Below are 15024 nucleotides of genomic sequence, written 5' to 3' on the forward strand. Positions count from 1 at the left end.
TGTCGTAAAACTATCACAGATCTCATTGATACTAAATATGACGAAAAAAAGACCCTTATTAAACAAAAATTACGGTCTGTTAAAAACGTCTATCTTACAATAGATGAATGGAAGGATATGCAGTTAAGAAGTTTTTTAGGCGTGACTGTTCACTTTATAGAAAATTTTGAAATGAAATCGATGAATATCGCATGTGAACCGCTTCATGACAATCATACAGGCGAATATTTATCGGAGATGGTTCTTAATGTTTGTGAAGATTGGGGTTTGTCGCATGACAAAATTGTGAGTGTTACTACCGACAATGGCGCTAACATGGTTAAAGCTATTGAGATTACTTTCGGCAGAGCAAAACATATTCGATGCCTAGCACATACGTTGAATCTAGTAGTTGAAAATTCTGTGAGTTCCTCTGATGTTAAACTTTTTTTGGATAAAGTACGAAAAATCGTAACTTGGTTCCACCAAAGTGGTGTAGGCGCTGAAGAATTGCGACAGATGCAAATGCAGGAAAGCGTTGTTGAAGGAAAATTGAAGCATTTGGTCGGAGATGTGTCTACAAGATGGAACTCACAATTATTTATGATTGAACGTTTTGTGTTAATGAGCAGCACAATTGGATTTTAATAAACCATCCGAATGCACCCCAAATGCTTCAAGCAAACGAAATCGTTGTGCTCAAAGAAATTGGAAAAGTTTTAAAGCCTTTTCACAATGTTACCGAAGAAATGAGCGCTGAAAAATATGTGACAGCTAGTAAAGCTATACCTATTATCAAGTGCTTGAGAACTTTGTTAGACGCTATACCGATAACCAGTGATTTGGCCAATCAATTCAAATATTCATTGCAAACAGAACTAAAAAAAAGATTTGAAAACATACAGAAAGTTCACCTTTTCTCAGTCGCAACGTTTTTGGATCCTAGATTCAAAAAAATTCATTTAGATGAGCCATTATCTTTGTCAAAAACAATTAATTATACCAACCGATGCCTAAGTTTAAATACTAGGAATGATGATACTATACTGGTGACCGATTTTGAATCATCTGTTTCATCACAAGTTGCCAGCGACGATCAAGATATATGGCAGGTACACCATAACAAAATAATGGCTGCTAATACGTCAATGACAAAAAATACAGAGATAGATTTATATATCGCAGCGCCATTATCAAATCTTAAAGTAGACCCTCTCGATGTATGGAGAAGTTCTGAGGGAACTTTTCCAAAATTAACAGACTTAGCTTTGAAACACCTCTCAGTGATGGCCACTTCTGCACCAGCTGAAAGATTATTTTCGAAGGCTGGGAATATTGTCAGAAAAACTCGAAACCGTATTTTAGGAAAGCGACTACCAAAACTATTATTTTTAAACTCTTTGACTGAAGATTTATGGCAATAATTTTTTAAGTTTCTGATAAATTTTGATTTGAGGTTTGGAGGAAGCTTCCTTTTCTTTTTTAATGTTCATACCCAACAATTCTCGTTATATTTAATACTTAAATTAATCGTTTAATTTTATTTTGATTCTAGTCGAATGTTAATTGATACAAAACATTTGTGGCAATTATTTAATTGAATTTTTTTATTACTTAAACTAAAAGCTTGAAGATAGCTTTCTTTTATTTTCTTAGTTTTGTTTGTTATATTGCTATATTTTGTACTCTTATAGTTTTGTATTATTTTTACTGCAATAAAATATTTAAGAGTACTAAAAAATGTACATATGTATCATTAATTTGAATATGTATTTATAATCTTAAAGTCGTCCTTTTAGATATTTTTTCATACTTATATATCAGATATGCATTTTTCGTATTAAAAAATCGAAATATCCACAAAAATCGATTATTCCCTCAAAAATCGATTTTTTATAAATCGATTTATCTTGAAACGAAAAAAATCGATTATTAAATGATCGATTTTTTCGACTCGAGGTCACATCCCTACAAGAGCACGATCGAACGTTCAGCGACAAACTGACGCTCGTCTTTCGTTTTAAAATATTGTACAGTGTAAATTGTACGTATACATATAAAATATTTCCTTATGGCTGTGCCTACCTTTGCTACAGAAAATCTTCTCGGAACGGATGATGGATCTGAACAATAGAAATGAATAAACTGTATACCTACTGGTCAGCCGCGCTGCCTTCCCGAACGCTCGCACCTGTCAGAGCTAACACGCGAAACTAAAGGGACAATAACTCCAAAAGTTTTGCTCAAATCGGCTTAAAATTTTGGGAATATATTTTTGAAATGTTCAACAATAAGACAAGGCAAAAAAATCGATTTTTTGAAAGTGCAAACTCTTACCTCCCCCCTTAAACTCAGAAGAGTAAAAAAGAAGAATTGTAAAACGTACCGAATTTTCTATTTGTTGACATCCATTGTTAAAACCCTGTAGCTCTCTCTCTAGACAAAAATTTCCTATTCGGTACCTTCTTCCTTTTGTTTCCTGCACTGCGGGTGCGTATGTTTCCTGCACAACATTAGCAGTTATTTATTGCACCGATTTGGCACTTGAGTTGCGGCAACTTGCCACAGCTTGCCAAAAAAGAATGCACAACTATATTCTTTTCCCACAGCATGGATCAAAGACATATCGTAGACTGGTTGTATACGACTACAAACAACAAAAAGCGCAAAATGCCGTTAACTCCAGAACCGATAGCCACCACCGGAGCCAAGTTAAGTAATAGAGTTAAGAAAAGCGCGTAATAGTTTGTAGCTTTTTCGAAGCACGAAAATAGATATGTCATATGATATCAGAAGAAAAAAATCTGTGGGTGGTGAGTACTTGACGCATTGTGTAATTTCGTAGTTTTCTTGCAAAGGCTACTTTTTTAGTGGACAATGGCGATATCGGATGAGTTGACGTGTATTTTAGTATGTGAAAAAAAAAAACGTTCAACGCAAGATTTATGAAACTTCGAGCATATGTGATGACGTAAGTATGTCACAGAAAATGGAGCGATGAAAAAATATCTGTGCTACGGCATTTGAGTATTTGCGTTGAACGGAACGCGTGATGAACAATTTAATAGCTACGTTTGGCAGCTATAGAAGAAACTACTCTATAGAGCTTGACCAAAATCGTTATGCCCGTCATAGAATCTAGCCAGAAGCAATTAAAACACTTGTTTTCATTTTCACTAATGTGAACAATATTTGGAATATGGTTAGATTTAGCTTGATTAGTGGTGGTGAAGGTAGAATTGTACTGCAGTTATTGCCGAAAGATGGCAGTTTACAAATATGCGTGCAAAGAAAGGAATGCGTGCTTAGTATATCTGCCTATTAGCAATTTCAAGTTCATAATGCTGACAACTCACTCTTTCTTTTAGCCAAACGGGTGCAGGCATGATTAAAATGATGGGTACGCGATATTTGCACCAATCTTTTCGACTTTTCTTTTCCTTTTTCTTAATTTTCATTAATTTTGTATGAAAATTTAGTTTATTCTTCAACAATTATCATATAAATCAGAGTTTCAATCTTAGTGAAAAATTTATAAAAATTCGAAAATTCCGAAAATTTCAAAATTTTAAATAAGTATTTAAAAACAAAACAAAAAAGAAAAGTATTAGATCTAGTTACAATATTGCTTCTCTATAATTGTGCTTTGGTTTTGGTGTGTTTATCCTGCGACCTGTGGTGTGACGTGATGGTTGCTGCCTTACAAGCGGCAGAGCCCGCATGTACTGTCTCTGAATGATTTGTTATAAAAAGCTTTTTCTTTTTCTTCTACTTCTAAGTAGCTTAGATCAAAAATAACAGGAAAATCAATTCATTGAAAAGTCATCATGTTCGGTCAGGAAACGCTACAGAAAGACTGAAGTGCAGAGTTTAACCAGAGGCGCAATAGTATGTAGTCCGAAGTCCTACCCTTCATGGCCGGAATGGATTCAATTAGTTTAACTAATTAAAGACTAGACGGCTTTAGAATTGTCAGAAGTAATAACCAAAAGATATTTCCATAAGCCTTCATTGGGTAAGGGACCTTAATATTTGTAGTAGGTTCAAATAAAAATTATTACTACATACATTTTTCTAAAGCAGAAAAACAATGCCGTAGTCGAATGTGTTGGTGTGTGACTAAAACTCGGAAGTGCACATATTCGAAACCCCGGGCACGAAATACCAATTGATAGCTTTTTCTAATAGTGATCGATCCTCGGTAGACAATGCCACACTTCGGAGTACATGTAATTCTTCCATGAAAAAAGTCCTCGTAACTGGAAAAAATGTAATTCAATTTCGGTAAAAGTTCTGATAAAGTCGAATCATGCCCAACAACTATGTTCTCCTGCACTCGTGTCCGTTTTCCAAAATCAAATTAAAATTTATCAGCCTGTTAAATTTTCTAATGGCAAAGTTTCTTATAGGAATTGTACATTTTTAAATTTTGACAGTTTAATAACTTTTAAAATTGAATGATGACATCGGGCATCAGCGTCTGCGAAGCCATGAAGCTGATTTTTGCCCAAAAAGTGCTGAACTCTTTATAAGTGCTTAAATTATCTAAAAGCAAGCACCATAGGCCTAAGTAGCTAGTGTGTTCTATCAATTAGTGTTATATTGCATATTGCTCTAATAAATAATAATAATAATAATATCTAAAAGCAAACAATAGTCGAACAAATTTATAGGATTTGAGAAATTTTATTCAAGAAAACAAAAAATTATTAGGTGCACAACTAAGTTCTCGCTGTTTTTTTGATCAAAATACAACTTTATTCTGAGAAAATGGTTACAAGTGAATCACTGAAAGTATTGCCAATCGCTGGCTACTACTTTTCCTCATCTTTCTGCTAGATTTCGTATACCATAGCGGTAAAACTGTTTATTTTTTGAGGCTATCCACAGATCAAGCCATTTTTTGATGTCTCCATATGAAGGGAACTGCTGATCAGCTAGACAATGTGCCATACATTGGAACAGGTGATAATCGGACGCCGCAATATCTGAAGAATATGGTGAGTGGGGGAGGATTTCCCATTTCAGTGTTTCCAGGTAGGTTTTAACTGGTTTGGCAATGTGAGACCAAGCGTTATCATGCTGTAGAATCACTTTTTCATGCCACTCCGCGTATTGCGGCCGCTTCTCGCGCAGTGCTCAGCTCAATCGCATCAATTGAAGTCGACACCGATCCCCAGTGATGGTTTAGCTTGGTTTTAACAGTTCATAATAAATAACACCAACTTGGTCCCACCAAATACATAGCATAATCTTCGCAGCGTGAATATTCGGCCGAGGCGACGATGTAGAAGCATGACCGGGTGGTCCCTATGACTTTATTTTCTATGGATTGCTGTAATGAATCCATTTCTCATCACCCGTCACGATGCCTCGAGCTCGAAATATTTAATATATATATACCCCCTGTCACCTGCTGCCCGGCTGGATATCACCCTGATATAGGTGCGCTCCTCAGAGGTGAAAACCGATTGGTTGTAGGTGACTTCAATGCGCATCACGATCTTTGGCATTCAAGCCTGCCAAACGATCGTAGGGGACAACAACTGGCAGAGCAGATAGACGACTCGACATTCAGCACAGTAAACGACGACGCCCCCATCAGGGTAGTGGGCAATTGCAGCAGCTCGCCTGACCTAACAATTGCTAGCGCTGGTCTGATAAATAGCATAACGTGGCGACCTATGCTATCGCTTGCATCAGACCACTTGCCCATTATCGTCTCGATCGAGAGACCTGCCGACTTCGTTTCCGCGAATCACCGGTCCTATTTTAACTTTAAAAAAGCTAATTGGGCCGGCTTCACGGAATTCACCGAGGACACCTTCGCCGCTCTTCCCATCCCCACTGATGTGCGCGTTGGCGAACGCACATTCCGCAAGGTGCTCACAGCTGCTGCGGCTCGCTTCATCCCAGCTGGATGTTATAAGGACATACGTCCTCATTTCCCAGCAGAAGCAGCCAGTTTAGCAACCGAGCGTGACCACCTACGCCAGGCCGATCCCGGGGATCCCCGCATAAGGGATCTTAATTTGGAGATCCGGCAACTGGTAAATCAACATAAGCGGTCTAAATGGGTTGAGCACCTGAAGACTTGTAACCTCACCTCCGGAGTGGGTAAGCTCTGGTCCACCGTTAGGTCCCTGTCGAACCCGACGAAACACAACGACAAGGTGGCAATCACCTTCAACGGTTGTACTTCGTCGGACCCGAAGCGATGCGCGAGCTATTTTAGCCGGCTGTTTACACTGCATCCTCCGGGTGACAGAACCAAACGTCGTGTTACCAGAAGGCTGCACAAACTGACGAACGACAGTGCGCCACTTACCTTCTCCGGTGATGAGGTTCAGGGGGCCATCAACAAAACGAAAACATCGAAAGCCATTGGCCCTGACGGACTCAACGCGCTGATGCTGAAGCATCTGGGACCCCTGGGAGTAGGATATCTCACAAGGGTCTTCAATTTGTCTCTGGCCACTCTCATCATCCCTGACAAGTGGAAAGCAGGGAGAGTGGTCCCACTATTGAAACCTGGGAAACCCGCCAACCAAGGGGAGTCTTATCGGCCGATAACTCTCCTTTCCCCAGTAGTGAAGACACTTGAGGCCCTCCTACTCCCACTCTTCACGACACACCTGGCCCCAGCCCCACATCAGCACGGATTCCGACGAGTGCACAGCACCACCACGGCACTCACCGCCATAAACGCCCAGATAAATCGCGGGCTTAACCAAAACCGCCCCTGCGAGAGGACTGTCCTAGTAGCGTTGGACCTAAAGAAGGCTTTCGATACAGTCAGCCATTCCACGCTACTAGATGATATTTATCAGTCGACACTCCCGCCAGGGCTGAAGAGGTGGTCCGCGAACTACCTGAGCGGTCGGCACTCGTCAGTGATTTTTCGAGATCAAATGTCAAAGCAGAGGAAGATTAAGCAAGGCGTACCGCAGGGTGGTGTCCTTTCACCCTTGCTTTTTAACTTCTACATCTCGAAGCTCCCCCAACCACCAGCGGGAGTTTCCCTGATCTCATACGCTGACGATTGCACGATAATGGCGTCGGGCAATGACATCGATGGCCTGTGTTCCAAAGTGAACAACTACCTCACCGACCTTTCTCGCTTTTTCACTGCGAGGAATCTACAACTTTCCCCCACCAAGTCCACGGCGACCCTTTTCACCACCTGGACAAAGGAGGTCAAGCTGTCCCTTAAGGTAAAAGTCGATGACACACCAATTCCGACTGTGAATAACCCCAAAATTTTGGGTGTAACCTTCGACAGCTTGCTCTCCTTCTCTGCGCATACAACCGCAATTGCCACTAAGGTCCAAAATCGCAACAAGGTCCTCAAATCGCTGGCCGGCAGCACTTGGGGCAAGGACAAAGAACTGTTGCTTTCGACATTTAAGGCAATTGGCCGGCCGGTTCTAAACTATGCTGCGCCTGTCTGGTCGCCTGGTACTAGTGACTCGCAGTGGACAAAGCTGCAGACATGTCAGAATACCGCCATTCGGACAGCGACCGGGTGCCTCCTGATGTCGCCCATACAACACCTGCACAACGAGGCACAAATGCTCCCAGTTGCGGAGCACAACAAATTGCTCAGCAAGCAGTTCCTGCTGGGGTGCTACCGCAGGTTTCACCCCTGCAGACACCTGCTTGAGCCCAAGCCGCCTCCCAGACACGTCAGGAGACATCTCCTCGACTACGCTGACGAACTCCAGGACAAAACTAACCGAGACCTACTGGACAGGACAGTATTCAGACAGTCAATAAACGACATTCACCGGGAGACCGTTACCACCTTCATGAACTCCCGTCCTGTGAATGCCGTAATCGGAGTCCAACCACCACCCATTGCAGATGAAGAGCTCCAGCTTCCCCGTGAGACTCGTGTAACATTGGCACAATTACGTTCTGGATATTGTAGCAGGTTAAACTCCTACCTATCCAGAATTGACCCCGACATACCAAACACATGTCCGGCATGTGAAGGGACCCCGCACGACACTAACCACCTCTTCACATGCCCCCTCAATCAGACTCATCTAACCCCCCTCTCCCTCTGGACCCAACCTGTCGAAACAGCATGTTTCCTGGGCCTACCCCTAGATGAGCTAGACGAAGATGACAGATGATATACCTACACTGACAGGGCTAACTACGCTGTTAAAAACAACAAACAACATGCCTCATGCAATGAAGAAACCCCTTCCTTTTGTTTTCGCTGGAGCAGTTGTTCACAGGCGAATAAACTACGTTTAACATCCCTTGGTTTTAACTCATAAGCAAGTCCCCTGTTTCTGAATCATTCCATGCATGCAATCGCTTGGAAATGGATTGACGGGTAACTTCTATTACTTGGCTCGGATCCTCATTGAGCAATGTGTCCAATTCAGCGTCTTCGAAGGTTTTTTGGCCTTCCACCATCTTTGAAGTGACGGAACCAATATCGGTACATTGTTTCACTCAAAGCATCATCTCCATAAACTTTTTGTAGCTCTCAATGCGCTTCAGTCGCCGTTTTTTTTCGAATGAAAGTGGAAAATCAATACTTCCCGCAAATTACGATTATTCGGCATAAAATCAGACATTTTCACAAAACCAAAAGTATATGATACCAAAACAAAATCACTAAGGTTGCAAACACAGTACACGCTGAGACGAAGACGAAGATGAAGACGAAGCTGAAGACGAAAAACAGTGCAGAACAAATCGTATGAATTCGCTCGCTCGTACGCATAGTGCGCGCTGTGACGAAGACGAAGATGAAGACGAAACGCAAGCAATCAGCTTCAAACGCTGCTGTACTGAGTTTGAAGACGAATCGCTTGCTAGTTACCGTGGTTTTTGTTTGTTTGTTCTGTCTATGCTTTGGCACGTTAATTAAGTTAAGACAGTCGATAAACAAGTAATTAAATGAGAAGTAATAATCAATAAAAGGCATAAAATTAAATATATTTTAAATTATTTTTTACCTTAACGTCACAATTAGCCTTTTAGCACATATAATTGGCGTTTTATTAAAATAAGTCCAATTTTTAATAATAAGTGGCTCAATTTTAATTAGAATATAATCAAATGTGCTAATTGTCATTCTGGTATATTCCACAAATTTCTTTTCATCGTGGCGCAGCTCATCATACAAATGATGAAATTCACCAAATGCTTCTCTTCCCAAATTTATAGGGTATACTTTTTTATTTACTTTTATACGTTTTAATTTAAAATATAAGCTTTGCTCAATCAGCAGGTCATCATCTGATGAGGAATCCTTTGCGACTAACATAACAAAAGCGCAACCAATTCGTCTTGCACTGTGCAACCTATTTGCTTACTCGCAACGAAAGCAATTTCTCTTCTGCTTCGTCTTCGTCTTCATCTTCGTCTTCGTCTCAGCGTGCACTGTGTTTGCAGCCTAATGTGCTGAAGCAGTTTGTTTACCATATTTCTAAGCTTGCTTTATTATGTTTAGGTTATGTTAGAATAGACTAGCACCACTGCTGGCTGCATCTATTGACAAACAGCGGGAACTTAATTGTGCACCTAATATAAATTTAGAAATAAAGAACGACTACTTCCCAGTAACGACTACTCCATATAGAAAGCACTTCACGAGAGCTAATCAGATGTAAATATTATACTTACACCAAGCCACATCAGCAAGGTATTAGGAGTGTGACAGCTGATACTTTTGCTTATAAATTTATGGCTCTCTAATTGTCAAGCTTTTTTTACCATTGTCGTTTAGAGAATTCAAGTAACAACAACAAAATACGGCCCTTGACAAATTTGCATTTTAGAACATTCAAGCATAAAAACTTTGTGTTTTTATTTTTGTTTTCTTTTTGCGCTACTGCTATTGGCGTCATCCGCAAGCTACTACTTTGTTCTTTACGAATTTGACATTTGATGGACGGAAGTACAGAAAATAAACAAAGCATTCTTTACAAGTTAGTTGTTTGTGAATGTTTAGATAATAGATTGATGAATATTGCTATTTTTAAATTAAAAAGATGTTAAAAATTAAGTACCGTATTTTTAATTTTGAAAGCACGACTAATGAGAAAACCTCAAAATGCAACATTTTTGGTTTTTCCTGCCGATGACACCGTGTCAAGAAAGTAGATAGAATTCAGCCGGTAAGACAAGCAATTTAACTTAAGCACAAGCGTAATATGCACGAATCACTTAGTGTAGAACGACTATCAAAATCTTTCTCACTTCAACATAGGATATTGTACCTTTTATAATGCTTATGGTAATTCAATAAAGTTTAAATAAAAAGTTTAGCACTCGCCTTGGCAGAAATTGCTTACTTAAACTGCGGGTCGTGCCAACAATTTGTGATTGCGCTGAGATACCAGCAGGGTCATAAACGCTAATAAACATTAATGTATTATTGTTGAATGAAGCAGAGCTGTGATCAGTAAAAGAGGATTTAGAATTTCACGGCCTCCAATATTTATCGGAATGTACATACCGCAAGTTGAACTCGTACCTATGGCGCAGTGCAATTTTGGAAATTACATTCATTGTGCATTAGCAGTGCGTACCGAGGATGATGAGTTAAACAATGGAGGAAGTGGTCTTGTTGCTTTTGTCTGCAAAAGGTGGGAGATATTTATTATGAAGGTGAATACATGAATCCATATGGAACGCTGTTCCACCGTATCAAAATTTTAAGTTATAAATGTCGACCAGTTTCGAAAATATTGCAAGTCTTGCCAGAATTGATAAGACTTAGAAGAAGATTTACTGCAATATAAATAAATCTCTGTTAGGTTACAGGGTTCAGTTAACTAATGTAGCATTTGTTGATATATCGATATTCAGATGTTGATATTTTCAGAGTGAATCTGTTACTTTCCGTGCTCGTCTAAAGTCATATTGATTTACTGGTTTCGCTTAATTGATAAATTCCAAGGCTGTACTTTTCTCAACTGTGATCAGCTACCCATTTCAGTGATATCCGGTTCATGGATGTGATATCTATTAATAGTTGAAGAGGACTTGCGGTTTATATTCCCGTTTCTATCATGCATATGTATAAGTACACACAAAGAGAAATAGTACCAGTCAAATGTCCATTCAACGACAAAAGCAATACGAGTACACTTGCTCATTGGGTAGACGAAAAGGCTCTATATAAAGCTTGTATTTCCCTCTATCAAAACTTTATTGTTTGTTTTAATGCAGATTTCGTCTTAAGAAATAGTAGCATGACGTAAGATCCAGCAAATAAAGTTGAATTCTTATTCAGCGGATATACTCGAAATTGGCAAGAAATCGCTTTACAACTATTGCGGAGAGAGCCGTGACATCATTTTGCTGTAGAATCCTTATTCTTCTTTCATCATCCTTCAGATGGAATGTAAAGGTACCAATTAGCTGACTAATATTCTTCCTTCCCAAAACCAACACTGAAGATGCGGCATCCCTAAATATTGATCTTGTAATTTACCGTATAATGGCGGTACGCGAAGCACAAATCGTCTGCCACGTTTTCACAGCTTCAGGCTGCTGACAAAATTCACCAAGTGTGTAATATTTAAACCTGCTATATCCGCAAGTGTTGCAAAAAAGTGAGAGCCAAGATGTCTGAATCTTAGCCTGATGAGAGCAGGACAGCTGAGAAAAAGGTGCAGAAAGGTGCAGAGATGATTCGACCTCATTCACTAGACAGCTTCAGCAGAAAGGACTTCAACCCTAGAAAACTAAACCCCGCCTCTGAGGCGCAAAGATTGTCATTTTTACGTATTTCATTATGATTGAATGCAAGTGGCATCACGAGCTTTCAAACCATTATAGTAGTTTCTTGTGTGAGTTTGTGGGCGAACGTTCATTGCGCAAAGTTTTTTTGTTACGGAGATAATTAATTCGTGTTGCCTGAGAGGCGAGGTTTAGTATTAAAGGTATTTTTCTGACTACATATTATTTGTAAATATTTCCATTTTTTTCGACAGTAGCTATAATGTTAATGGCTTTTTCGTTTAGAGATGTGTACCTACTTCTGACTCGCAAATAGAAAAATGGCTGGAGGAGCTGTCGCTAAATGGAAGCGAAATAGAGGACAATTTAGAAAAGGATTTCGATTCAGACGATAGTTTAATTGATCCAAACTTTCAAATTGAATCTGAAGATGAAGTTGAAAATATAATTGTGGGCAATCAAGAATTGACTCCCGTTGCAGTTTCACCTATAGACGTACCACAAAGTAATGACCAACCTAATGACTCTCTCATAATCAAGCCTTTCGAAGCTATTGTAAGAGGTAAGAACAATTTCATTTGGTCGACTGAACCGTCTTCTACAAAACGAAGCTCAAGTAGAACTCCAGCGAGGAATATTGTTCATATTTTACCGGAATCAAAGAGAGAATTTAGGGACGTTACAAAGCCTTTAGATTGTTTTGAAAAATTTTTCACACCAAATATAATTGAAGAAATTCTTCTTTATACCAACGAAGGCATTAAAGTTAAATCCAATAATTACAAAAAGCAAACCACAACCCCATCATTAACTAGAACAGAAGAACTTCGCGTTCTCCTTGGAATGTTGGTTTTAAGTGGTGCGCTAAAGAACAACTATTTGTCAACTAAAGAGCTTTTTGATCCTTTGCTCTGCGGATCTAAGAATGTGGCTACAATGAGTATGGAACGTTTCAGATTTCTTATAAGTTACATTCATTTTGATGATCGGAACACACGAGAAAATAGAAGAAAGACCGATAAATTTGCTCCCATTCGAAACATATGGGAGATTTTTATTCAGCAATGTAGAGATAACTTTAAACCGGGGTCATATGTGACAATAGACGAACAGCTACTAGCATTTAGAGGTCGATGTCCATTCCGAATGTACATACCAAACAAACCAGCTAAATACGGAATAAAAATTGTGCTAGTCTGCGATGTCAGAACTAAATATATGTTTGATGCTTCACTATATTTGGGAAAAAATTTTAATACAGTAGCTGGTGAACCGTTAGGTTCTTATTATTGTAAGCTTCTCACTAGAACTATAAAATAAAAAAAAAATAAATAATTGGCGTGTACACTTCTGTTAGGTGTTTGGCCGAGCTCCTCCTCCTATTTGTGGTGTGCGTCTTGGTGTTGTTCCACAAATGGAGGGACCTACAGTTTCAAGCCGACTCCGAACGGCAGATATTTTTATGAGGAGCTTTTTCATGGCAGAAATACACTCGGAGGTTTGCCATTGCCTGCCGAGGGGCGACCGCTATTAGAAAAATGTTTTTATTAATTTTGCTTCCACCGAGATTCGAACCAACGACCTCTCAGTGAATTCCGAATGGTGATCACGCACCAACCCATTCGGCTACGGCGGCCGCACACATGGAACAAATAGAAACATAACTGTAGACAATTGGTTCACTTCCATACCATTAGCAGAACAGCTATTAGCGGATCCTTATAAGTTAACTTTAATTGGAACAATCAAAACTAACAAAAAAGAAATTCCAGATGAGTTCAAGCATAATACATCCCTTCGTATTGGAACACCCATGTTCGGTTTCCATGATAAGTTAAGTCTTGTTAGCTATAAAGCAAAGCCTCATAAAACTGTTTTTTTAATATCAACTATGCACGACGAACCCACACTTAACTCACTATCAAAAAAACCTGTAATTATTGAATCCTATAATGCAACAAAAGGTGCTGTTGACACTTTTGATCAGATGTGTTGTCATGCCAGCTGCAGCCGCCTAACCAGGCGTTGGCCATTATGTATGTTTTACGGTATGATAAATATGGCAGTATTGAATAGTTATATTCTCTATGTTTCAAACTGTGACCAAAAACAAATAAAGCCAATGAGCAGAAGGGATTTCATGAAGGATCTTAGTAAGGATTTGTGCTGTGACTGGCTCTCAATGAGACTTCAAGAAAGACCATCTATGCAAAAACGAGTTCGTGAAGCAATAACCGATCAATGTGCAATTACTGTCTATAAAGCAAGAAACGTATGAGCGTTTATTATTGTGCAAAATGCAATAGAACATACTGCCTGGAACATAGATCCCCAAATTGCTATACATGTGATATAAGAAAAAAGGTCTAAATTAATTTTTATGTACAAAACAAAATGTTAATAATATATTTGAAATTCTTTATTTTTATGAAACTTAGTACAAATAGCTATAAGAAAAATATGAATTTTATGTTTTTGTTTTAAAGAAAAAAAAATTATAAAATTTTTTCTAAATGAAATCCTTGCAAAAAAAAAAATTTAAGTGTTAATTTAGTAAGTACATAATTGGCTTATAAAAACAATTTGATGAAATATTTTTTTTATATTATATATTAGTTAAATACTCCAACTCTCAAAAAATAAAATGTTTTTCAATACAACAACTTAACAAAAATTAGAGAAGAATTTTGTTTTTTTAAAAAGTAGCCTGATAGGCGAGCTTTAGTTCTAAGCGTTTAAAAAAAAGGTTTAGTTTTCTAGGGTTAAGTTAACCTAAATCTCACCACATGGATACCTAACGGGCCATGTCTGGTATGGATACCCACCTAATTCGAGAGCTGCGTCTCTTGCGGCTTACACACTAATCCAGCGCACATTTCTAGAAGTACACTAAGGGTTCTCAAGGCACCCCAATCCTCTCATTTCGCCATGAAACCGTGTCGAGGGTCCCCTGTCAAACCGGCTCATTACCCCAGCAGTTTCCCGATATGCCACTGTGACAGGCAATCCAAATGAGTTTATTATCAAGTATTTGGATATAGTCGAGAAAAAACCCATTGTTATTCTTAAAATTTTTATAGCGAAACCGAAAAGAACAACAACTCATATATGAGCGAAGTTTGCTGAAGCGAAAGGCATTGCATTCGAAAAAGAAGAATTCATGCCTAACAGCTGTCATTCGTTGGTGTTTGCGGCACGCGTAGGTACAGCTCAAATCACTATTTTCCTCTACTACCTCCCTTTAAACGCACCACATTCTTTGATTTCAGCTTTGTTTGCATACGAGAAGCCTCAGCTAATTTCGGGCTCAACCTACTTCGTATATTTTATTGC

The 15024-nt window shown here is 39.0% G+C and overlaps 1 protein-coding gene across 1 annotated transcript; it reads left to right on the forward strand.

Annotated features, from left to right (window-relative positions):
* The first annotated feature begins 650 nt into the window (after positions 1–650).
* On the forward strand, positions 651–1478 carry LOC129242857 (E3 SUMO-protein ligase ZBED1-like). The gene has a single exon (XM_054879742.1). The coding sequence runs from the start codon at positions 651–653 to the stop codon at positions 1401–1403; it is 753 nt and encodes a 250-aa protein (XP_054735717.1). The 3' UTR covers positions 1404–1478.
* Positions 1479–15024: the final 13546 nt, after the last annotated feature.

The sequence above is a fragment of the Anastrepha obliqua genome, chromosome 3, assembly GCF_027943255.1.
Source record: "Anastrepha obliqua isolate idAnaObli1 chromosome 3, idAnaObli1_1.0, whole genome shotgun sequence".
Lineage (NCBI taxonomy): Eukaryota > Metazoa > Arthropoda > Insecta > Diptera > Tephritidae > Anastrepha > Anastrepha obliqua.

Coding starts and splice junctions, on each gene's coding strand:
- LOC129242857 (XM_054879742.1), top strand. CDS start 651: ATGCTTCAAGCAAACGAAATCGTTGTGCTCAAAGAAATTGGAAAAGTT.